The 24,068-nt window shown below is 60.3% G+C and overlaps 1 protein-coding gene and 1 long non-coding RNA gene across 5 annotated transcripts; one reads left to right on the top strand and one right to left on the bottom strand.

Annotated features, from left to right (window-relative positions):
* The first annotated feature begins 1,763 nt into the window (after window positions 1-1,763).
* On the top strand, window positions 1,764-12,859 carry GPR20 (G protein-coupled receptor 20). Of its 2 annotated transcripts, none has more exons than XM_033126040.1 (2): window positions 1,764-1,868; window positions 10,290-12,859. In XM_033126040.1, exon 2 carries the CDS (start codon window positions 10,320-10,322, stop codon window positions 11,397-11,399), a length of 1,080 nt encoding a protein of 359 aa, XP_032981931.1. In that variant the 5' UTR covers window positions 1,764-1,868; window positions 10,290-10,319; the 3' UTR covers window positions 11,400-12,859. The 2 variants fall into 2 exon arrangements, with proteins under 2 accessions (XP_032981931.1, XP_032981932.1); XM_033126041.1 differs by having other exon boundaries at window positions 1,836-1,863.
* An 8,519-nt stretch (window positions 12,860-21,378) lies between these two features.
* Window positions 21,379-23,742, bottom strand: LOC117033774 (uncharacterized). 3 transcript variants are annotated; one of them, XR_004424944.1, is made up of 4 exons: window positions 23,601-23,742; window positions 22,035-22,225; window positions 21,778-21,924; window positions 21,379-21,689 (listed from the first exon to the last, which is right to left on the bottom strand). It is a non-coding gene; the product is annotated as an uncharacterized LOC117033774 (long non-coding RNA). The 3 variants fall into 3 exon arrangements; XR_004424943.1 differs by having other exon boundaries at window positions 21,778-22,244; XR_004424942.1 differs by having other exon boundaries at window positions 21,778-22,225.
* Window positions 23,743-24,068: the final 326 nt, after the last annotated feature.

The raw sequence follows: 24,068 nt of genomic DNA, 5'->3' as shown, positions 1-24,068 counted from the left end.
TTTGGGAGCCAGCCTGCGTGGGGCTCCACTGCGGCCCTCAAAGGTGGGCACAAGGCCTAGCCAGCCCTGCCTGTGACTCAGCGGCCACGTCTAGCTCGTAAAATGTGAGCTTCCGCTGGCCCAGCCCTCCTGCCCCCACCCACATCCCGGCCAATACAGAATCCACACTCCCCCAGGAAGATCCTGGGTGCCCCTGCCTTGCCAGCCAGGAGCCAGTGCCAACCTGGGGTGTGGGCCCGGGTGAGCCAGAGGCTCCTGCACCTCCCTGGGCGGGACGGGGTCCTTTCTGGGAGGAGAGTTATGACAATGTTCTAAGGAGATATTGGTAACTTCTGGTCTCAGCCCCGCATTAGCAGGGAGCCTGGGGGGCAGGGAAGCTGCTCCAAGGACCACCCTTCCCCAGAATCCTCAATGGCTCCCCACTGCCCTTGCGCCATGTCCAGCATTCTGGTACCCACAGGGCCAGCTGAGACCCAGTGTGGTGTCTCCTGCTCACTCCCAGCCTCACTGCTCCCTTCTGCCCTCCATTGCTGGGGACCCGCAGTCTGCAGTTCCTGCTGTCCAGACGGCCACTCTCTGCCTTCCGCCGCCCGTCCAGGCCGCTTTCTCGCTGTTACCCCTGCCTCTGCCTTGTGCCCAGAAGCCCTTCTGACCATGCCCCTCCCCAGCAGGCTGGGCCAGGCCTGGGCTGGGCACCCCTGCTTCCTCCTACTGGTGACACTGCAACCGTGGCCCCCATCAGACTGAGCTCCCAGAGGCCCAGGGCCTTGGCAGGGCAGCTGTGCCTATGTCCCCAGTGGTCAGGATGTCGGAGGATTAAATGTGTGAGTGAGCAGAAGCCGAGGGACAGAAGACGAGGGGGGAGGGCACTTGGGCCGAGGGCCTGACCCTGCGCCCCCACCCCGTCTCACCCCAGCCACCTTCACTGAGACCTGAAACCCTAACCCACCTGGACTGGCCACCAGCCTTCACCCTGGTCACCCTGATCAGCATGCTTATCGAGGGAGGGATGTCTCCCAGCACCACTCCTAGATCAGGCCACTGACCTGTACACCCCACTAGCCCTTGTCAGGACCAGGTCTTTCCCAGCTACCTGACCCCCACATGTCCCCCCGGAGCTGCTAGCCCTCACAGGTAAGGCATGGTCCCAGGCTGGTGCTAGCCTCACAGACACACTCAGGCTTGCATGTGCTCCTGCAAAGCCACACCCATCCTAGGGACACACACGAGTGGGCACAAACGGAGGCCCAGATACCACGTACACGGGCACACCCCAGACCAGAACCCCCAGAGCAGTGCGGGAGCCCAGACCAGAGTGGGGCAGCCCAGAGGGACAGCCGGAAGTATCTGTCCCACAGGCTGAAAACTGGACCCCTGTGTGAGCTCCCACTTCCCACAGCACACACGTGAGGGCCAGCTGTGCTCTCTTGGGCCCCTGCAGCCTCCGCAGACAGGTCACTGAGGGGACAGAGAGCCAGGGCTGGAGCCGCCTTCCCTCCCAGCTCTCCTCCTTCCCCTCCTGGGCGGTGCAGCTTTGGCCCCACCCCTCCGTGCCTCAGTTTCCTCCACTGCCAGGCGGGGCTGTGGACTCTGCAGCCCCTAAGCTCCTCCCTTTAGGGCCCTGGACACAAGCTCTTCCAGGGGGCCGTGGGGAAGGGGAGTACAGGAAAATGAGCCGCCACGCCCCTGCCACGCCCCCACCCCGCCCCCACCTCTGCTGCCTTTGCCCAAAAGGAGACCCGGGCGCCGGCCTGACGTCAGGCCCCAGGAAGGCGCTTATGGGCGGCCTGACCGAGTAGCCACAGAGCTGCCCCGGGAGGCTCAGGCAGCGCGGGCTCCGTCTCCAGCCACCGGTGGGCGAAGGTGAGGTGAGTCCTCCAGAGCTGGCCTGGCCTCCCTAGTTGGTCAGTGCCGGTGTCTTCACTCCCCATGCAGGCAGGGGGAGGGGGAGAGGGGCCGGTAACTGTGGAAGGGGCTTTGAGGTCCCGCACAGTGGGGAGCCATTGTAGAGGTAGGAAAACTGAGCCCCTAGGGAAGGGCAGTTAGAGCTGGCCAGGCTGGTTGCCGAGAGCGGGAGGGAGAGCTCCCAAGGGCTTGTGCGGTGTCCCCTCTGCCCCAGAGCCCCACCTGTGCTGCTGGACCCGCAACCCCCTTCTCTGGATGTCATTCATTCATTCATTCATTCACTCACTCATTCAGCATTAGCAGTGACCGTCCGCTGGGTGCCCAAAGCTGGGCCTTGATTTCCCCACCTGTCAAGGATGGGGGACCCCAGAGGTACCTGACGAGTTCTGGGACCTCGGTCACCACCTTCCCCCAGGCTGGGGCAGGGCTGGCAGTTGAGGGGCTCTAGGGGACAGGATCTGTGTGGGGGGGCACACCCCCTGTGGAGAGCCAGCCCTCCAATTCCACAGCTCAGGCCCTGTGCTCCAGCTCTGCCCTTCCCCCACCCTTTTAGGGGTGGGGAAACTGATACTCGGGCCCTCCGGGCGGCCCGCAACATGAACGTTGGAGCTGGCACTGCCCTTGCCTGCCTCTCGCTGGCTGTAACTGCCCTGTGAGAAGGAACACTGTCCCGAGGGGGACAGGGGGGAGGGTTGGGAACTGGCCTGTGGCCAGGGTGCGGGGTGGGATAGACAAGCAGCAGCTGTGCAGCCTTGGGCAGGACTGGGAACGGAAGGGATGGCCGCGATGGCCGGGGTGGCGGCTGCACTCACAGCACTCGGCACGCTGCCGGACCTGCCCACCGGCCCCCAAGTTCTTTTGCCAGAGGGTTGCCCAGGGCCTCCTCCCCTCCAGGGGCTTCCTGGCTCTGAGGCCTGGGCCAGCTGCTGCCCCCGGCTTCTGATCCCTTCTCTGTGCTGCAGGCCGTGGTGGGTCCACAGGGTGCAGGCCGGAGTGTCCACAAGGCAGAGCTCAAACCCCAGCTCCCACACCCAGCTGGGTGACTCAGACGCACCTCTTAACCTCCCTGTACCTCAGTTTCCTCACTGGCAAAATGGGGCTGGCAACACCCACTTGGGGGGACCTGGGGAAGGGTCAGTGAGACCCTGGGAGAGGTCATCTTGGAGACAACAATGAATTGTGGGGTTCCGGCTCTGCCTCAGGGGAAGGGTGTCCAGGGCACCAGGAGGTCAGAGGAGCTCAGGGAGGACTGTGTGTGGGGTGGTGACTGCGGGTTCAAGGGTCTTCAGCAGGTGACACGGGCAGAGACGGCATGCCAGGCAGAGGGACCAGCGTGTGCAAAGACTGAGCGTCCGGGGCTGAGGACCTGTCGGGGGAAGGACCAGGCAGAGGTCAGGCAGGTGCAGCCAGGACCCCGTCCGCTGCCCTGGGAGAGGCTGGGCTGGTGGAGCGAGGAGGCATTCCGCAGCTGCCCTGGGCAAGACGAGGTGAGGGATGAACCAGGTGGCGCAGAGGGTTGTCTGAGCACCCACAGGAACCCCAAGTACAGCGATGCCTGGGGCTGCCCCTCCCAGAGAAACTCGCGTTTCATCTGATGGTAAACTGTGAGGCAGAGTCAGCTGTGACGGAGCCCAGGTGACCCTCTGAGAGCACTGCACCCACGCCCACGAGTGCCTCCCCTCCCCAAGCTGGGTGGAGGGAGCCCTGGCAGGGATGGGGACCTAGATCTCAGCCGGCATCACCTGGGGCCTGCTGGGTGACCCCGGGCCAGCCTGGTCCCTCGTGGGGGTCTCAAAGAGCCCAGCCACCCAATCAGTAATGGCTGTTTTGGCCATTGAAGTCCATGAGGGCCACCCCGTCAGGGGCATGAGCACACACAGGTAGTCTGTGCCCTAGAATCACCTTGTGCACAAACCCCAGGTTTAGAGATGGCCATCCGCCCTGCCTGGTCCCACCCACCCCTGCCTGGGCCTGGGAACAGGTAGGCCTGGCTTTGATGCCCAGCTCCACAAATTTCATGCTGTCTGACCCAGGGCATGTCACTCACCTCTCTGGGCCTCTGCTTCCTCGTCTGTAGAGCCCAGGACTGCACAGCATCCAGCACGGGCCTGGACCCGTGGTCCGGGAAAGGCTGAGCCTGTCCTCCATGCCTGCCCCTCCTGGCCCTGGGGGGCAGCTGCAGGCAGCACATGGGATCTGGGCCAGACTCCCAGGCAGCCACCTGTTGCCCCATGGCTGAGGCCAGGCTCCCTTGCCGTCCTGTATGTGGCAGGGAAGGAGGCAGCCAGGCTGTGGGATTGGCTGGGCAGCCGCAGAGAACATGCAGAGATGGGGGAGAGGGGCTCAGAGGAGCCAAGGAGAGGTCAGGACACACCCCCACCTGCCAAGGAGGTGAGGTCAGCATGGCCCAGGTTTCCCCTCAGTCTCTGTGGGCAGGTCCCAGCACCCTGTGCTCCGGGGTCTTTGCCTTGTGTTGCTGGTCACGCAGCAGGGACCCAGCAAGCTGTGAGTGGAGGCAGCGGGGCACAACCCCCCCTAATTTGGTGTAGCCATAAGGCTGGATAGAGAGGGGGCACCAGCAGGGGACAGGGTCAAATGACGGGGAAATATGCTCATTCTTCCCCTTTGGGAAGATTCCTGGGTTTGAGAGCTTCACAAAGGCTCTGAGACGTCCTGTACTGAGCACCCTGGATGCCCGGAACTATCCCCAAAAATGGGCAGGTGGGCCCAGGCAGGACTTCTCTTCAGGTGGGGCAACCATGAGCTTCCAGCACTGTTACTGTCATTACCATGCCCCTTTTGTGGGGACATCTGATATTTCTCACATACTCCACCCAGCACCTCCAGTCACTCTGCCAGATTTCATTCACTAGTTTGCTCAGTTATTCACTCAACAAACATGATTCCCAGCAGCACAGGTGAAGGAACTAAGGCTCTGAGACTTGAATCAAATATTGTTAACGAGCACTAAAGGTGAGAGGAGGGAAATGATTGGGTGGGCTTCCTAGAGGAGGTGTCAACCCTGCCCAGCTGGGAGGACTGGTTGGTAGTGAGGATGGAGCTGAGGGTGGAAGCCAATTCCAGGCAGGCACCAGGCTCCCAGGGGGCCAGGCCAAGTGGGGAGGGCACTGAATGCCAGGGTGAGAAATGGGCCTCACCCTGCAGGCCTTGACGGGGCTCACTCACCTTCATCAGCCAAAGAGAAAGACGGTTGCCACTGTGTGCTTCACAGTCTGACGGGGAAGGCAGACTCTTGGTCGCCTGCAGTAGCACAGTGGGCAAAGCTCCAAAAAGCCTGTGATGTGTGGGGCTCCAGGTCTGCACATGGTGGGGTCAGGGCCACCCTCACCATACACCACGCCACAGCGAACAGCATCCAACCTCCACCCTTCCCCCCCCCGCCCGCCCTCCACTTCGGGCCACTCCCACACCAGGTGAGCAGCTAAATCCCAAGGCTGGTAGAGATTGGCCTTGCTGGCTGATGAAGCCACTGGTGACCAATCACTGTAGTCTGGGGAGCGGGCGGGGGTGGGGGGAGCCTGAGGCTCAGGGTAGCAGGAGCCCAAGCCCACGGCTAGCGAAGTGAGCTGGGCCAAGCCACTGCAGGACTTTATTTCACAAATGGTGGAGGGAGGCTGGGCAGTCCTGCCCTGAGGTCTGGGATGGCCTCCTCCTACCCTAAGAAGCACTGGGCCTGGCTCTTGCCCCAGCCCCGCAGCCCCCAGGATTCCAGCATTATCCCTCTGCTCTGCTCCCTGGAAGAGCCTTCTAGAACAGTCTTAAGGGTTTGTGCCTGAAGGTCCAGAGACACAGGCAGCGCTGCCAGGGATGGTCCTGAAGGTACGGGAATGTTCAGGCCTTAGAGCCCTTCAGAGCTGGAGGTGCCCTCAGCCATCTTCTTGTTGTGCAGCTGGAGAGACTGAGGCCCGGGCAGGCTGCTCTGAGACTCTTCATGTCCTCTGAGATACAAGAGGGGAAGAAAGAAAGGAGAGCAAGGCCTCCACAGAGCTAAAAACCAGTGGGGGAGTGGCAGGCAGCTGGCTGATGGGGGCTGACGGGTGCTCAGCCCTGCGCCCCTGCCTCCTCCCCCCCTGCAGCTGCACACCAGCTGTTCAGCCCCGCCCAGGACCAGGACTCACCCACTCCACGAGGTCTGGCCCAGTGAAGTCCTGCTGCCCTCCTCCAAAGGAGACCCCTTTCCTTAATCTCCTCCTTTGTTCATACTCGCCCTGTCTCCAATCCCCCCACCCACCGAAACCCTCTCAGGAGGAAGCATCCATACAGCCTCAGAGGTGGGTTCTTGCTCTGCCCACTTGACAGGTGAGGAAACCAAGGCTCAGCAACTTGAAGGTCACACAGTTCTGAGATGGAGCCAGGCTTTGGACAGGACAGTCCCGGCTGGGGCCAGGACTCTCTCTGGCTCCACCCAGTTCCCTACCCCACTGACCTGAGCCCCTAGACAGCAGACTACACCCCTCTTTTCTGCCCAAGGAAGTACCTGAGTGTGGATAGGTGGGGCAGGCTGGGGCAGTGGGCAGTGCCTGGCTGGTGAAGTGACGAGCCTCCCAGCACTGCACTAGGTACTACAAGGGCATGGCTCCTGCCCACTGGGCACCGCCAGCTGGCCCCAGCTCGAGTCTGCTCCACTTTGGCCAAACCCAGGGCACCTGCCAGGAAGGGGCGTGGACAGGGCTCAAACTGGCTCCCAGAACAATGCCATGCCACCCCCCCTCAGACTGGCTCCCAGGGCAGGCTCATGCCTCCCGCCTCAGCCTGTGGAAGGTACTAGTGACCCCATTTAGTAGATGAGAAGAACAAGGCTCACCAATCTAGCCAAGGTCCCAAGGTGAGGGAGTGGCAGAGCCAGTCTTAAACCGGGTCTCTGGGAATCTGCTTGCTCACCACTGGGGGCCCACCTGAGGGCCAGGTCCGTGGCTCCCCCCTCAGACTGGGTGGGTGGGCCTGCGCCAGGCTGGCCCCACAGAGGAGAACTTTTCTCCTTTTGCCCCTCATCCAGGCTGTATTTAGAGGCCAATTGGGAGACAGGCACGTGGAGAGTGGGCGCCCCCATGTCCTGCCGGCAAAGGGGGCTGCTTCTCTGGGTGCCCCACCTGCCTTTCAGAACCAAGGGCCTGGCCGTGGCCTGGGTCCAGAGACAGAGAGCCCCGTACTCAGCAGAGAATAGGGGAAGAGATGGGCTGTGGCAAGTCAGATGCGGGTTTGAGTCCTAGCCTGTCCCTCCCAAAGCCTCAGTCTCCTCATGTGTGAATGGAGTCGGCTTGGAGACTGGCTGGGGAGGAATTACAACTACGCAGGAGCCAACCCTGTGAGTCCTCTGGGAAACTGCAGGGAGAAGGCGCCGTCATCACGTCACTTTACAGGCAGGGAGACTGAGGCTTAGAGTGACACTTCCTCTGGTTCCTCGTATTGTTCAAACCCTCCGCACAACACCCACAGCCTGGCCATGGCCGCCTGTGACATCCCCACACCGCCCTGGGCCCCACCTTCCCATGGGGGTGTGGGCAGTGGGAGGAGAGGGACCGGGGACACGCTGGGAATGTGGAAGGTGATGGGGGCCTCTGCCCTGGGCTCAGGGCCTCCCGGAAGGGCACATTCTTGACTAAAGCAGATTTAGGGGTTCGTAGGGGGCCATTCTGTGGGGTGTGGAGGAGAAGGAGCTGAGGCAGTGGAGACCAGTGGGGAAACTGAGGCCCAGAGAAGAAATGACCTTCCGGAGGCCATGCAGGGGTAGGCAGGAGGGGGGCTGTTCAGCCCAGACACTCCCAACCTGGCTTCGTCCTGCCCCAGAGAGGGGAGCCCAGTAGGGTGGGTTTGCAGGGCTCTCAGCAGCCTGCCTGCCCGAAAGGCCCAGCCCCCTGGGCCAAGTACGGGCCTGCAGTCTCACCATTTCTGCTCCTTATCCTTCAAAACGGAAGGGCCATGAGTAGATGCCCCAGAGAAGTGTCCCTGAATAATTAAATCAGCACGAATGACTGTGAGAGATGAGGGGGTAGGTGGGTGTGGGTGGCACCACGCGGGAGGGTGGCAGTGGTCTTGTAACAGAGACAGAGCCCGGTACTCAGCAGAAAACGGGAAGAGATGGGGAAAGTCAGGTAAGGGCCCAGGCTGAGGCCAGGGTCAGGGCTTAGAATGTGACCTGGGATCAAGTTCAGAGTGTGACCGGGAACTAAGCTCACTGTGTCACTGGGATCGGGGCTCAGCCTGTGACCAGGGTCAGGGCTCACAGGTATCAAGGTGCATCATGTTACTGAGATCAGGCCTCAGCTTTGTTTGGGATCAGGGTTCAGACTCTCAGAGCTGAGAATCAGCATGTGCTTGGCTGACATCTCTCTCTTCACCTCTGAGGTGTCCTGAGCATCCTGTGTACCCCCCGCCCCCCAGCAGCCCTGGCCTGGACCCCCAGCACCGTGACTGAGTTGCAGGCCAGCATGCAAGGCTGGCCCTGGGGAGTTTTCTGGGAGGGCAGGGTCCCTGCAGCCAGCGTCATCCTGGGCCTTTCTCCCAAAGGAAACTTTCTGTGATTATTATTTGTCTCTGTGACATTGAAGCCGGCCTAGTGCAAACACATTGGAAAACTGAAAAGCATGTGGAAAGGAGTCCAAAAACTGTGTGCCATGAACTGTGTCCTGGGCTGGCTCCTGGACTCCTGTGTTTTGCCACACGTGGATTTTTCACAGTAGAGAAGGGACATGTTGGGAGGCATCCCTCTCCTTCCTGGGACCTTCTCTCCCCAAGCCTCAGGTTCCCAGCCCCCTGCCCAGCCTCGTCACCTCCCCTCAGGGCCCCTCTTGCCCCAAGGAGCCTCTCCCTGCCCCAGATGTTCCTAAGCTGCATCCGTCCACCCTGTATGTTAGGGGCTGGGATACCCAGTGCAAGGCAGCCCACCCAGAGGCCCCTGTGAGCCAAGACCTGGGCCGCGTGTGATGGGGGTGCCTGGAGGGGCTGGTCACAGGCCTGGGTGGCACCTGACCCCACCCACGGCCTCAGGGGTGCAGAGGCACAGGCTCAGCTGGGTGACCTCGGGCAGGCGCTGACCCTTCTGAGCCCAGGCCTGGAGGCAGCTGCCTGACCTGCCCACGCCTCCCTCCAAGCCAGGTTGGGACCTGAGCCTCAACTAGTGCCCAGAGCCCCAGCAGGCTGGTGCCCCCCCAGCAGGCCGGACTCAGAGTCCCTGCTCCACAGGCTGGAAGCTGCCAGAGGGAGCCTGTTGCAAAGGCCAGGCAGCGGCCCGGGGGAGTGGGCAGTGTCCTGTTCACAGCACGTGCCTCAGTGACCTCATCACCAGGAGGGGGAAGGGTCTTCCCTCTGCCCCCTGCAGGTGGGGGAGGCCACACTGCGGCCCGCCTCCCTGCTTCTTCCCAAAGCCTTCTCCTTTCTCCTGAAAAAGCCAAAAATGTCCTTATTTGGAGGATAAGCCCAGCCGGGGTGGGGCTGGGGGCCTTTAACCCTTCATTTATAAATAAAGGGATAAATCTCAGCAAGTTAAACAGCTCAGCAGGAACATAAACAGTGGGAAGCCCCCGTCCAGCCCCCAACCCACCCCCACCACAGTGTCTGGGCCACCAGGAGTGGATGGGCCGGGAGCACAGCGTTTATTTAACTCACACCCACTCAGGCCCTGCTGCCCTGGGACCTGGCTCCAGGCTCTGGCCCCCGCAAGCCGCCCTGTGCCTGCCTCCAAGATAAGGCTGCTTGTCTCTCAGGGCTAGGAGGGAGCTGGGGCGCCCAGGGAGGCTGGTTCTCAGGCCCCCATCCCTGCCCCTCGGGAAAAGTCCCTTGTGAGGACCCTCATCCAGGGTGCCAGCCTTGGAGGAGGTAAGAGCAGAGGGGTGGCCTGGAGAACATGAGCCATGACGCACAGGCCCGGGGTCAGCGGGATGGGGTGAGCGTCTGGGCAGGGTGATCATGGGCCCGGCTCTGTCTGAGCAGAACACTGGTTTGTCTGACACCATGTATGTGCTGGGTGCTGCTGTGCTCAGCGAATCCTCGCAGCTCTTCAGTCCCAACTGCCTAGGTTAGGACACGAGGCACAGAGAGGCAAAGTGATTTGCCTGAGGTTGCACAGAGTAAGGGAGGAAGTGGACTCAGAGCTGAAACACCACACACTTGGCCCTCCCCTCTTACATGGGCCATACCCATCGCCTTTGTCTTCTAAGTCCCGGTGATGGTTCCACACGGTGGCAAGGGTTTTCCTTTCCTGCTACAGGGAGGAGCATGTTTCGAGCCCTCACCTTCTGCCAAAGCACGACATGGCAAGTGCCAGGGCCCAGCCAGGCAGAGGCGCTCGGTGGGCAGACCACCCAGGTCCAGCCTGCAGGCAAAACTCAGATACCCCCAGGGTAACCCCCTCTCTTTCCTCCTAGGCCCGGGGCTTGTGCCCGCCTGCCTCCATCATGCCCTCCGAGTCTCCCACGGGGCCCCCGAGTGTGGCCTCCAACACCACAGCGGCAGTGCCGGCGTGGGCCAACCTCAGCGTGCCAGAGACGGCCCTGTTCCACCTGTTCGCCTTGCTGGACGAGGAGCTACATGCCACCTTCCCGGGCCTGTGGCTGGCGCTGATGGCCGTGCATGGCGTGATCTTCCTGGCGGGGCTGGTGCTCAACGGGCTGGCGCTCTACGTCTTCTGCTGCCGCACCCGGGCCAAGACGCCGTCGGTCATCTATACCATCAACCTGGTGGTGACCGACCTGCTGGTGGGCCTGTCCCTGCCCACGCGCTTCGCGGTCTTCTACGGCACGCGGGGCTGCCTGCGCTGTGCCTTCCCCCACGTCTTCGGCTACTTCCTCAACATGCACTGCTCCGTCCTCTTCCTCACCTGCATCTGCGTGGACCGCTACCTGGCCATCGTGCGGCCCGAGGGCTCCCGCCGCTGGCGCCAGCCCGCCTGCGCCAGAGCCACATGTGCCTTCGTGTGGCTGGCGGCCGGCGCGGTGACCCTGTCCGTGCTGGGCGTGACGGCCCGCGGCGGGCCCTGCTGCCGCATCTTCGCATTGACCGTGCTGGAGTTCCTGCTGCCACTGCTCGTCATCAGCGTGTTCACGGGCCGCATCATGTGCGCGCTGTCGCGGCCGGGCCTGCAGCAGGGCCGCCAGCGCCGCCTGCGGGCCATGCAGCTGCTGCTCACCGTGCTCGTCATCTTCCTCGTCTGCTTCACGCCCTTCCACGCCCGCCAGGTGGCCGTGGCGCTGTGGCCTGACCTGCCACGCCACTCCAGCCTTGTGGCCTATCACGTGGCTGTGACCCTCAGTAGCCTTAACAGCTGCATGGACCCCATTGTCTACTGCTTCGTCACCAGCGGCTTCCAGGCCACCGTCCGCGGCCTCTTCCGCCGGCATGAAACAGAGTGCGAGCCCGGCATTGGCGATGTGGTCAGCGTGCGCAAGAGCTCCAAGGGTGCAGGAGGCCACTGTCACATCCTTAGCACCGGCCCTCACACCCTCACACAGGCCCTGACTAACGGGCCTGAGGCGTAGTCTTGCCAGGACCTGGCAAGGGGGCCAACGGTCAGGACTGGGCCGAGCGTGCCCGGTCAGGGCCAGCTCTGCCTGGGTGGCAAATCAGTTTCGCCTTGATCAATTGGTGATGGCTAGGGAGATTCTAAGGCCACTGTGCTTTGCTTGATTAGCAATGTCTGCCACAGGCTCTAGGTGAGCCGTGGTGGTCTGAATGCTGATTATTTGCTATCCCTAGAGTACATATTGTGTCCATTGAAAACTCAGAGGGGTAACCAGGAGCTCCTTGCCTGGGCCATTCTGTCCCCAGAAAGAGGGCCTCAGAAAAAGAGACAAAGATGTGTTAGGTACCGGAGATTCCAAGGAGGGTAAAAAGTCAACTTGAAGAGGTCACCTCCCCTCCCCGTCCTCTGTTCCCCTTCCTTCATCCCTCCCCCACAAACAGAGAACAAGGACAGAAAGGAAATGTCAGGGGACACAGTGTTACATGAGTGACGTGAGGGGTTCAGTGCAGGACCCCCACTCGGGGTGTCCATGAATCACACTTACTGTATGATGCCCAGAGGCTGCCTTGCTCTGAGCCAGTAGTTGGATATTTGGGGTGACACCTGAACGTGCAACCACCCCACAAAAGTGACTGCCCACCCCTCTGCGGTGCAGGAGGGTATGTTCAGCAAGTATGGGTGCCACAGCCAGGCAATGGCTGGGTCAGAATCAGTCCCACTTCCTTCAGCACCCCCGTGCCTGTCCCACGGAAACTGCTCAGACCTTCCCAAAGCCCCCACTCCAGGAATGGTCCCAGAGGCCCTGCCTGCTGCCCCAGGAGGGTGGCAGGGCTCATGGCCTCATCCTACTGAAGAGAAAGCCAAGAACAAAGACACACAGCAGCTCAAACTCACGCCTGCCGGCCCACGTTTCCCATCCCCACACTTGGAGCCCTTTGTTCTCACCTCGGGGCAGAGGGCCTCTGGCCAGCGGCTCTCACCTAGCTCATCCTGTCTCCCACCTTTTCTGGGAGGGAGCACTGCTCTGGCTTGGCTTCTGATCACCTCCTCTGACCTGGACTCCAGGATTGCCTCTGCGTGCCTCTGGTCCCCATGTCTGCAATCCAACCATCCAACCTGGGTTCCTTGGAGACTGCAAGAACACCCAGCCCAGGGGGAGCCTTCTACCATTCAAGCTTCTGGGGCTGGGGTGGGAAATGGGGACGACCTCACACCTCTGAGAACTCAGGCTGATGGCCACCTACGCAGAACTCTCGCTAGAAGGGCCTCCGTGCCCCCCACTCCACTCCTCTCATTGACCTTGCAACTGCTGGAGACTGGGCCCCCACACTCCCAGAGATGCTTGCTTCCTCCTCCTGAGTCCCAGAGGCCAGGCCAGCACTGTCCTGGGTCCCACGGGGGCCAGGGAGTGAGGTCTCTGCATCCCCCTCCTCATGGCCTTCCCTCCGGATTTTCCAAAAGCCCGAGTGACGTGAGACGGCCTGTGTATTTATATCTGATGTAAACAGTCTAACGGAGAAGTCCTCATCCTAAATTAAACCTGTTTATTCCCTTTGTGCCCTCAACTCAGCTGGGGGCAGGGGTCACCGTGGGGCACTGAGCCAGGTGGGGGCCCGTGTGCCCCCCTCCCTCAACTGTGCTGTAGACAGGCGGGGGCTCCCCAGGAAGGGCGGGGGTGGCGGGTTCCTAGTTTCGCTACCACTAATAGGCAGATTTGATGCCTCCCAGAGGGTGGAGGGGGTGTAGGTGGCAGCCTTGTGGGCTGGGTGTGGGTGCAATCCCTGGGGGCACAGACCTGCAGAATGATGGGTCCTCACCCCGTCCTGGTCCCAACTCCACCTGCCCAGGGAGAGGATGTGGATGTGGGCAGGGCAGCCAGAATGCCCACAGTGTCCTGTCATATCACCAAAGGTATGTCCTGGAGGGAGAGGGAGGGGATGGGTCAGTTAGCCAACATGCAAAGGAGAGGGAGGACTGCAGCACTGTGACCTGTGGGCTTACAAAGCGCCACTGAGTTGTCCCTTTCTCTGCACCTCCCTATAAGCCTGGGAGGTCAGGATTGTCACCCCCATTTCACAGGTGGGGAAACTGGGTATCCAGGAGACTCTCAAACCTTGGCCTCTAGCCCCCAGTTCCTGCCTCACACACAGCTGGGTCACCGTTCTTGGCCCCGGGAAGAGCTGAGGTGGGGATGTGTTGACTGGACAGGCCCATCACTCTCGCTGTCTGGCACCCTCTGAGGCCGGAGGCGTCTGGAGGTAAATATTAGGGCCTGTTTAGATTAAGCTCCATTAATAGCAGGAAATGTCACAGTGGCGCCTGCCCCGGCTTCCTGGAGACCTCTGATGCCTGAGGGGGCGCCTTGTAGAGATGGATGTCCCACCCTGATGTCCCACACTTGTGGCCCCCCTGCCTTTTCACATTCCTCCCGTCCCCTCAGCAGGCTCTCTGGGCCCTCCCCCAGAGGGGCCAGGGGAGCCCAGGACGTGGCTGTGAGGGGGACTCTCGAGGGTGTGAAGACACTCCTGGGTCAGTGATCACCATGTCCTCACACCCTAAGGGGCAGGCCCCCCACGCCAGAGGAGTCTATGTTCCCAGTTCACAGAGGAGAAAACTGGGGCTCAGAGATGTAGTAGGACCAAGCCAAGGATACCCAACGCCGCCTGAAAAACAGCTGTAATCCCCACCCAGAACTGCCTGGCCCCAGGGCCAAGAGGAGGGCACCCCAGATGCAGGAGGGGGGAGGAGGGGGACCTGTTCATGGAGTCCTGGGACCTGTGAGGGTCGTCCTCCACCCCACCCTTCCATGGGTGCCCCCTCCTAGTGGCCTGCGGGGGGTTGAGGGTCAAGCTCTAGTGCACGTGGGTGAGGTCCAGGGGTCTGACATCCCACCTCACCCCGTCTTCTCCAGAGCAAAGCCACGGGGGGCTGCTGGGGTCAGCTCCTGGGACCCTAATGCCAGAGGCTCACGGAGAGGGTGTCACAGCCCAGCCTAGGGTGGGTGCTGCAGGCACTGAGCCGAGGCCGGGGCAGCAGCGTGTCCCACCCACACCAGGCCCCCTTGGCCACACCTGAGCGAGACATGTGCCATCCCGAGCCCCGGTTTCCTCTTCTGTCAAGGGAGGATGATTGACACCTACCTTGAAGTCCGGCTGTAAGAATGAAACACGAGTGTGTGTGTGTGTGTGTGTGTGTGTGTGCGCCGTATGTGCATCTTGTTGTGCATATATGTGTATTGTGTGTGTGGGGGGGTACACACATGGTGCTCAGTCAGCACTCTAGTGATTAAACTGAGCTAATGAGGGACACGGCTGCCCCCAGGAAGGCCCCAGCACATTCATTCATTCAACAGCGTCCTTTACCTTCCCTCTGCCAGCGATAAGCTGAGGGTCTCTCTCCCCACAGGACATCTGCCCCCTCCCCACACGGTCACAATGATTGAGACCCTCCCCCATTGTCACCCACTCCTCTAGGTTAAGCCCCATCTCTGAGCTTCCCCTGAAACCTGCACACACCCGACGAGGGACAGTGCTAGGGGGTACATCTTGGACTCGGTCCTGGGTGCAGGATTCCTGGATTCTCAGAGCGGCCAGTGGTCTTGGGAAGCCCCTCCAAGGCTGGCCCAGCCTCTCCAGCAAGCTGATCTGGGAATGCCAGTTGGGCCAGGGTGTCTGGGGGCCTGAAGCCACGAGGTGGCGCTGCTGGCCTGGGAGAGGTGGCCAAACTGTGGTGGGCAGCCAGTGACCTTCCAGTTCAGCTCTGCCCCCTGACCCTTGGAGGGGCAGCCCTAGAGCTGGCAATTCTGGAAAGCTGCTTGGAGGAGCTGAGGAGCTGGCCTGCCTGGGGAGAAGAGTGACACTGAGTCAGGTAGACGCAGGCCCCTCCCACTCTGCTGACTTCAATGCAGCTCCTCACGCCAGGACTTGGTCTCCCCACCTGCCAGAGGGGAGCTGGGTGAGGTGGCCACAGCAGGAAGGGAGGGTGGAGGGTGAGCCAGCGCCTCCTCATGGACTGTGGACTGGGCCTGACGTCACCTCATTCACCACCTCCTGAGCCCAGAGAAGGTCGGACACCTGCCTTGAGTCACAGAGCCTGGAGTTGAGCCGCTCACTGTGAGCAGGAGAGAAACACGCCCAAGGGCTGGAATGTCCTGACAAGCAGTGCCCTGGATTTCCAACAGCAGCCCTGGCACCTACCCAAACCAGGTGGTGAGGAAGCAGGAGACAGACAGTCGGACAGATGGACACCACGGAGTAGCTGGACTGGGTATGAGTCACCCAGTGGCCCCTGGCCTGTCCTACCAGGCAGAGGGGACAGGCCTTGCCTGTAGGGACAGAGGGAGACAGTTCCTAATAGTCCCTGGCCCGACACTGCCTATGTCTCCATCGGCCCACCCTCCGTCCACGAGGCAGCTCCCACCCTGGCTCACCTGAGGAGGGCGTCCTGGGTGGGGTGGGTACAAGGGCAGCTCCGTCCAGCTCAGCCCACGGCCTGGATCCCTGGAGTGGCCAGGTGAGGCTGGCCGCCCCCCACATGCTCCATGGGGCATCCCAGGAAGATCCCGTCAAGGTGCCCCAGGGAGCAGTGTGGCGGCTGTGCCCTGAGACCCTCTCAGGGGGCCCTTCCCAGAGCAGAAGCCAGGATCCACACGGCACCTTCCAGCCCCATTTCTCCCTCTGGGATGCTGTTTCCCTTGCTGCCTATCGTGTCCTTCCCGTCCCCCCCCACCCCCCCGCCACAGCCCATCCCCCACTGCAGCCCATCCCTGTCCCCAAAGCTGCTCTCCTCCTCCCCAGCCACTAGGCCTTTGTTGAACTGGGGTGGCCGCAGAGATGGCAACAACATTGGAGCCCCAGAACCTTAATTTTTTAAACCAGAACCTTGAAATCCTCTTACATCTTTCTTCACTGTGATGGCTCTAGAACCTTCCACACACTCCCTTCTTCTCTGCTGTGGCCTCTCCACTCCTCCACCCCCCCCCCCCCAGTGTCTCACAGGAGTAGCCTCAGGCCTCTGCATGCCAAGGACCCCCTCAAAGGGGACAAGAAGCGGGAGACCAGCCTGAGGGAGGCAAATGTGATTCATAGATGAGCCCAGAACCACCCCCCAAGACAGCCATCCAGGTCCCCTAAACGTGGACTTCTGGCTGGCTTCACCAAGCCCTTGTCTCCCTTTCCTGAGTCCCCCTGAGTGGCTGCAGGTAGCACTTCACAGGATCCCTGCTGAGATGTGTGCTGTGGTGCTCCTGGGAGAAAATGTCCCCCAAGCCTGGGAGGAGCCCTCGGCAGATGATGTCAGACCCCAGAGGGGGTACTGAGCATCAGGAAGCGCATTCAGATGCCACACCTGAGAGCCAGCCCAAGGGACAAGGAAGAAGGGAGTGGACAGGCTGGGCGGTCAGAAGCATTGCCCACCGAGTCTCACCTGAGCTTTGTGCCAGGCATAAGTGAGCTCTTCAGAAAGATCCATGTTTGTGGGGCTCAGTTCAAATCCCAGGTCCAGCCCTCAGCTGCTGTGTGACCTTGGGCAGGTGAGTTCCCTCTCTGAGCTCATCAGTAAAATAGCCATACTGAAGCTAACTTCTCAGGTTGTTGTGATAAAAATGCAGAGGAAGGGGCAGGGACTCAACTTACCACCACTCACGTGTTAGTGACAACAGTCCATGGATCATTCGACAAGTACTTCCTGAGCACCTACTACGCTCCTTGGCATAGAATTGGAGGATGCAGCAATGAATGAGGCAAAAATCCCATCTCAGTGAGCCCACGGCTCTAACCCAGTGTGGTGAGACCCTGGCAGGGATCCATGCTTGGGTTCAACTGGCTGCCAGAGGATTGGGGACGGCTTTCCAGGGGAAGTGACTTTTAGCTGGGTTTTGAAGGATACGTAGGAGTTTGCCTCTCAGAGTAGCAAGCGAGGGCATCTCTGGCAGCAGGCACTGTGGAGGTAGCGCCTCAGAGATGTGGAGGTACAGGCCATGTCCTGGGAAGCACGGGGATCAAAGGCTGGGCTCACTGGCACAAGGACCTTGAGCGGGTCACCTCCCCTCTCTGGGCCTCAGTTCCCGGGTTAAAACTTGAGGATAAAAATGCCACCTTCCCAACGAGACAATGGCTGTGGAAAGTGCCGGGCAAATGCTAATGTTCCCTATTTAATTTTCCATGTTCTTTTCGGAGGCCAGGGTTATTTCTGTCCACACTTGGCTATTTCTAGGCCCAGAGCTTGTCCTTTCCCACAGAGGACTCCCTGCTCCCAGGCTGAGGTGGGAGGACAGGGTTGGGGCACGAGGAGCAGAAGCAGAATCGCCTTCCAGTCAGAGCAGCACACACCCCTTCACAGAGCAGGGCGTCGACACCTGGGGGGACCTGCCACCTCTCCCTGCCCTGACATCCTTCGGGGTCTTTCCTTTGGGGTCCTCCCTACAGGCCTTCCTGGCTGTCCCCAGGCCTGCTTCAGTGTGGCGGGTACAGGATGGGGGTAGCAGGGGTGGGCAGGGGCCGCTGGGGCAGGAGGGGTAGAGAAGGGCCTGTGGGTGTGGACAGGGGTGCAGGCTGGGAGGCCAGGAGGGAGGCAGGGGTTGGCTGGGTGTGGACAGTTAGCAGGAGCAGGGGCCAGCAGACCTCACCTCAAACGGGTGATGGTGGCTGTTGCAGGGCCTTGCAGCGCGGGGGTGGGGCACGTCCCCAGCTCAGGACTCTCCATCTCCTGAAACCTTGGAAGCTCAGTGTTTGATTCTTCAGACCCCAGGGTTCTGAGACCCCAGGGTTCTGCAGGACTTACTGAATCTGCTACCGCAGGCAGGGGGTCCCTGCACAATCTCACGTGCTCATACCGTGTGAAGGAGCCTCCATGCTGGCTCACCCCTCCCCAGCCCATCCTAACACACCCTGGGGGTGCAGAAGACACCAGGTCATGGTCCCCAGTTGTGGCACCAGCCAGGCTGGAGCAGCGAGGAGTACGGGAGAGAGCACAGCCGGACCCCGCAAAGAGGAGTTCAAACCCAGGGTCCCACCCAAACAGCCCTGAGCTCCGGGCAGTTCCCCTCCTCTCTGCTTCAGGACCTGTACACGACCATTCACAGCAGCGACAGGGCAGAAGCAGCTCCAACACCCACCCGCAGATGCACAGACAACCACACACTGGAGTACCACTCAGCCATAAGAAGGAAGGAGGCGCGGACACCCTGCGACAAGGACGGACCTTGAAAACCTCAGGCTACAGCAAAGGAGCCAGACACAAAGGGCCGTGTATTGTATGGTTCTATTTCTGCAAAATGTCCAGGACAGGCAAATCCACAGGGACAGAGAGCAGACTGGTGGTTTCCAGGGGCTGGAGAGGAGATGGGGTGACCACTTACTGCGTATCGGGTGTCCTTTCAAAGTGACGGAATGTTCTGGAACTAGATAGAGGTGGTTGTTGCACAACATTGTGGCTCTACCATGTGCCACTGAACTGTTCACCTTAACACGGTTAATTTTATGTTACATGAATTTCGCCTCCATAAAAAAGCCTGTTAAAAAATTCCTTATCTGGAAAACAGGGATGACGACATTGAACAGGACTGTTGAAGAGACTGCGTAACCGTCAAGTCCGTACTACTTGTGACGCACCCAGCACTGCCTCCGGACAAGCCCGGTGCTAATGGCTGGGCTGCCTGAAAGGTGAGGCAACACCAGAAAGTGACTTCTGTGTGAGCCGCTGGGCTTAGCCATCCCTGCCGGCTGTGTTTCCAGGGGGATCCTCAAGTTCCCCAGTGACTGGCCTGCAGGCTCCAGCTACTTCCACATCACCCCTCACCTGCCACTCTAGGAGGGACCCTAGGCCACATGTGGGGCTGGGGGCCACAGGCAATCTGCCTCCAGAAGGGCCTGAGTGCAACGGCGGGTGGGGTGGGGGCAGGTACCATCCCTATGCCAGCCTGAGCCCATGTCCACCCATCTCCATGGGCCATGCCTGTGGGTGGGGCCGTCTAAGGGCTTCTAGTGACCGACACTGGGGTCCCGGATTGGCCTGACCCCTCCTGCTCCCTGATGGCTGCTGGGCAGGGGGCCCAGGAAAGCTTTCAGTCTCCTGAAACTTAGTGGCTTTAAACAGCACACATTTACTGTCACATTTCTGGAGGTCAAGAGTCCTAAGACCAAGGTGGCAGCAGGGGTGGCTCTCTCTGGAGGCCCCAAGGCAGATTCCGTGGCCTTGCCCCTTCCAGCTCCGTGCCCTGGGCCACACTGTGCCTCTGCCCCTTCCAGCGCCCCCAGGGCCCAGGCAGGGCCTGCAAATCCTGCCCACCCACCTGAGGCCCCATCATAGCGAGTCCCATTCCCTCCTGTCAGACTGGCACTCCCTGAGGGTGGGTCCATGGAGCTGGGCACAGGGCCTTGCACCCAGCAGATCTCAGGGACATCAACCAGGTGCCTACGGGCATCCTGGCGCCACCATCCTGGCGCCTGTGGCCCAACCTTGGCAAAGGCTACTGTTTTCTGAGCCCTGGGCCACGCCAGCCACTCAAATAAATGAATGTTCCCATCACCGCTGACTTACGGATGAGAGCACCACTGAGGCCCCTACCAATGGCCACCTGCCCCAGTCCCCCAGGAAGCAGCCCTTCACCCAGTGAGTGGGACGCTGCCATGAACCTGAGAAGCCGGCAGCTGCTGCATCGGAGCGCATCTGCGTCCTTTCTGGTAGAGTGTAGAGTCTCAGTGCCCTGTGCCACCTGCGATCTTGTTCAAGCCGTGAGGAGGTAGGGATCCTACACCTTGCGGTGAGGAAGCTGAGGCTGGGGAGGGGAGGATCCCGTGGGTCCAAGTTCCCTGTGTGGTCAGAGGTGGAACCGGGCCACGGACCTGGAGGCTGCTTCCTGTCCCTGGACTGATGCCTGCTCCTGCCTCTGCCCCCACCCCTCCCACCTCCATCCCATCTCCCCTTCCTTGGGAAGTAGGCTTCCGTTCAGACTTCAGGGTCTGGCAGCACCTTGAGGACCAGCTGTGGCTCCCCATCTTAGAACAGCCCCCACCTTCCAGTCAAAGGGGCCTCAGGGACCCCATGGTTCAGGAGGCTGAGGCCACACAAGGAACGAGAGAGAGAGAGAGAGAGAGAGAGAGAACAAGACTCCCCAGCCCTAGACAGCCCCTAGGCCCTTTGGTCCCTTCCTGAGGGGCCTTGCCACTGGAGGGCCTGGGTCTGCAGCCCTCCCTGGGTAGGGAAGGTACGCTACAGCGACAGAAAGCCCCACGTGGTCCACGGCATGGAGGGAGCTCAGCTTTGCTGGGCAGGGAGCAGGGGGAGGGTGGGAACACTGGGGGTCGGCCAGCCTGTTGCTCAGACACTGCTCTGGGCCTTGGTGGGGGAACCACACTGAGCCTCAGTTTCCCCCTCTATAAAATGGGAGAAATCACACTCCCATACGGGGCTCACAGGGTTAGGTGGGAGACACACCGCCCGGCCGGCTTGGCTCCACTGCAGCGGGAGCCCCCAGCTGGTCAGCTCTGAAGATGCAGGGCAGGGACTGGCACCCAGCCCTGGCTGACCGCAGAGCCCACCCTGAGTTGGAGGTGGGAGAGAGCGACACGAAGCAGGCATGGTGGAGGCCCAGGCACCTGGGTCTTTCAGGATATTGTGTAGACTGAAAAACAGATTTTAAAAAAATTCATATTCTATGAAAATCTATTTGGGGCACGCTCTCATTTTTATTAAGTATTTAAGGTCTACAATAGCATGCCACATCTATGAATGTTTGACAGGGTTATTTTTAGCAAACACTTTGTAGGGTCACCTTGTAAAGGGGTCAAGTACCACGTTTCCCCGAAAATAAGACCCAGCCGGACCATCAGCTCTAATGCATCTTTTGGAGCAAAAATTAATATGAGACCCGGTATCATATTATATATGTTATTATTTATATTATATTACATTACATTATATTAGACCTGGTCTTATAGTAAAATAAGACCTGGTCTTATATTAATTTTTGCTCCAAAAGACGCATTAGAGCTGATTGTCTGGCTGGGTCTTATTTTTGGGGAAACATGGTATATGGTGCCGGAAGGAGACCAGAATCTGGGTGGTGAGCACACAATAGAGTATACAGATGTCATATTATAAAGTTGTACACTGGAAATTTATGTTATCAACCAATGATACCCCAATAAATTTAATTTAAAAAACTTTTAAAGCTCCTGATTCAGCAGCAGAGAAGGTGGGACTTGGATGAGAGAGCGCGGCGAGCTGTGTCTCCCTCCTCATCGAGGTGTGACTGAGGTCACATGACTTACAAACAGCACAGTGGACAAACCAGACGAGGAAGAGTCTGGGAGATGCAAAGTGTTGATATCAGTGTTGCTGAAATATTAATTACAGACCTGGCCATTGTTCCCAGATCTGAGGGTGCTCCTGACCTCCAATTCTCACCTCTGCTCAGGCCAGACCAGCCTCAGCAGGGGAGCCGCGGGAGCGGGGCTGGTTTCTAGCTACGGTGAGTAAACAGGCATGAGTATCCATGGGCCTCGGGAAACGCCACCAAGGACCAGGTCAGGTGTTTGGGCCTGAGAGTACCGTTGCTTGGGTTAAGCGCTGCCCTCCATTTAAAAACTAGAAGTATTTCTCGGAGCATCACAGAAGACCCCCCCACCATCCCAGTGGTACCACGTGATACCCTAGAGGGCCAAGGCTGGCGAGACTTGAGAGTGGTGTCAGGCTGGAGCCCCGTCATAGGAGTTGCCTTAATCGCTGCAGCCATAGTGGTTTGAGGCCAGATGCAGAACGCTGCCTTTTCCCATCTCACCAAGCTTCCTCTGCTGTGTAACGCAGGGTGAGTGGGCACCCTCTCTGGTCTCAGCTTGCACCCTGCAGAATGAGAGCAGGCCTTGGGGACACGTGTTAGAATCAGGCACCTGCAGAAGGATTTGGGCCCTTCCCCATCTGACTTGGGGCCCAGGGCGGGCAGGCTGCCTGTCTAATGAATCTGGTCTCCACCCCCCGTTACACTCCAGTTACTTCCCACTTCTGCACCTGCTGTTCCCTCTGCCTCGCTTGCCTTTCCCTATGAGCACGTACTCATCCTCCCAGACACAACTTAGCTGCTATTGTGTCGCGGAAGCTTTCTCCCACTCTGGCCCTCTCTGAGCAAAGGTGGCCCCTGTGCCCCACGCTCCCATGGCACCGTGTCCTCTCCTCCATTACAACTGGGGTCGTGCTGGATGATCGTCAGCCAGGTTCACGCCCGTGACGGCCCGTGAGCTCCACTGGCAAGGGCTCCCATCTGGTGTGTCTCCCTCGCCAAACACCTGATACGGAGCACGCAGGGGAGCTTCTCGTGAAGGCTCAAGGACCTAATGCGAAGCCTGTCCTGTCCCCAGTCCCCAGCCCCCCTCGCTTCTTTCCCACGCCCCATCACGCCCATCTGGGTCCTTGGCCACTGAGCCCCTGCGTGTGAAACCAAGACCCACAACTTGAAGGCTGAGCTAGTCTGGCTCTGCAGAGTCCGCTCCAGGCAGGCAGGCAGGCAGGCAGGCAGGCAGGCAGGTGGGTGCTGTTCTGGTTACAGTAGGGAAAATGAGGCTCGGGCCACGCAGGCATAGGAGGAAAAGCCCTTGAGGTCCTCTCCTTCCCTAAACTTCCAGCCCGTTCTAGCCGTGCCCACCGCCCCGCTGCAGCTGAGCCTCTGAAGGCTTGGTCTGGGCCCCACCCCCATCTCCCCATCAAACGCTGCTTATGCAAGTCGAGCATATAAAGCTCGGGTGCATGGTGTATCCACCTCCCTTCACTTTCTTTCCCAAAAGGGCCAGTCTGGCAACAGACAGCTCAGGGTAGAGAAATGGAAATGGAATAAAATCTGATATATCTGAAACTGGAAGCAAAAATCCCAATCCCCAGGGGTTGGCTGGGAGGGTGAGGACAGCGGGGGAAGGACGGGTGTGGACACACCAGAAGGCATCAGGGATCAAATGCACAAGTCCCAACGTGTGGCGTGAATTCTGGAACTGGAGGTGGAAGAGCAAGTCCTGGAGGGGAACCCCCATCCCGCCACCCCGCTCCCCTACCGCGCATGGCCGCGCAGGTCCGTACTTAGACCTGGGCTCCTCCCCGACACTACCCACCCGTGCTGCGGGCTGGCGGGTGGGGGGGAGGTCGGGGGCGGTCAGCAAACGACGCCTCCTCCCCATCTCCTCTAATTGTCAATGAGCAGATAAAAACAGGTGTATGGAAAGGCCAATGTCACCTTTATTCCTGAGTTGGCGGGTACTGGAGCGGGTGCTCAGGTGTCCGGTACAGTGGGCTCCCGCTCCGCAGCAGGGTCGGGACCGGCGGGAGCGCGGCGACTAAGCGCCGCCAGCCCGCAGAGCCCCTCAGGCTGGGCATGCGTAGAGGGCTCCCGGGGCTGGACATGCGCAGAGGACGCACCGCCTGCAGGCGGGGCTCCTGGGCTGAGCATGCGCACGGCCGGCGGGCGGCCAGGAGCAGCACCCGGGAGAGCGACCTCCACGTGCGAGAAGTCCCCGAGAAGGGAGGAAGCTCCCCAGACCCCACACACCGGCCCCTATGGCCAACCTGTCAGAGGGCCTTGCAGTTCTTGCCCCCTGCACGCAGCCACCGACTTCTCCCCTTTCCTGCCCCGCCGGTCCTGCCCAAGCTCAGGGCCTCACCCTCGCTTCCTCCAAGCCCTCTCAGGCACCAGGCTGATCTTTTA

This window comes from Rhinolophus ferrumequinum, chromosome 14, assembly GCF_004115265.2.
Source record: "Rhinolophus ferrumequinum isolate MPI-CBG mRhiFer1 chromosome 14, mRhiFer1_v1.p, whole genome shotgun sequence".
In the NCBI taxonomy this organism is placed as follows: Eukaryota; Metazoa; Chordata; class Mammalia; order Chiroptera; family Rhinolophidae; genus Rhinolophus; species Rhinolophus ferrumequinum.
This window is presented reverse-complemented; position numbering and strand designations above follow the sequence as displayed.

Excerpts from the sequence above, each read along its gene's own strand:
- GPR20 (XM_033126040.1), top strand. The coding sequence starts at position 10,320 with ATGCCCTCCGAGTCTCCCACGGGGCCCCCGAGTGTGGCCTCCAACACC.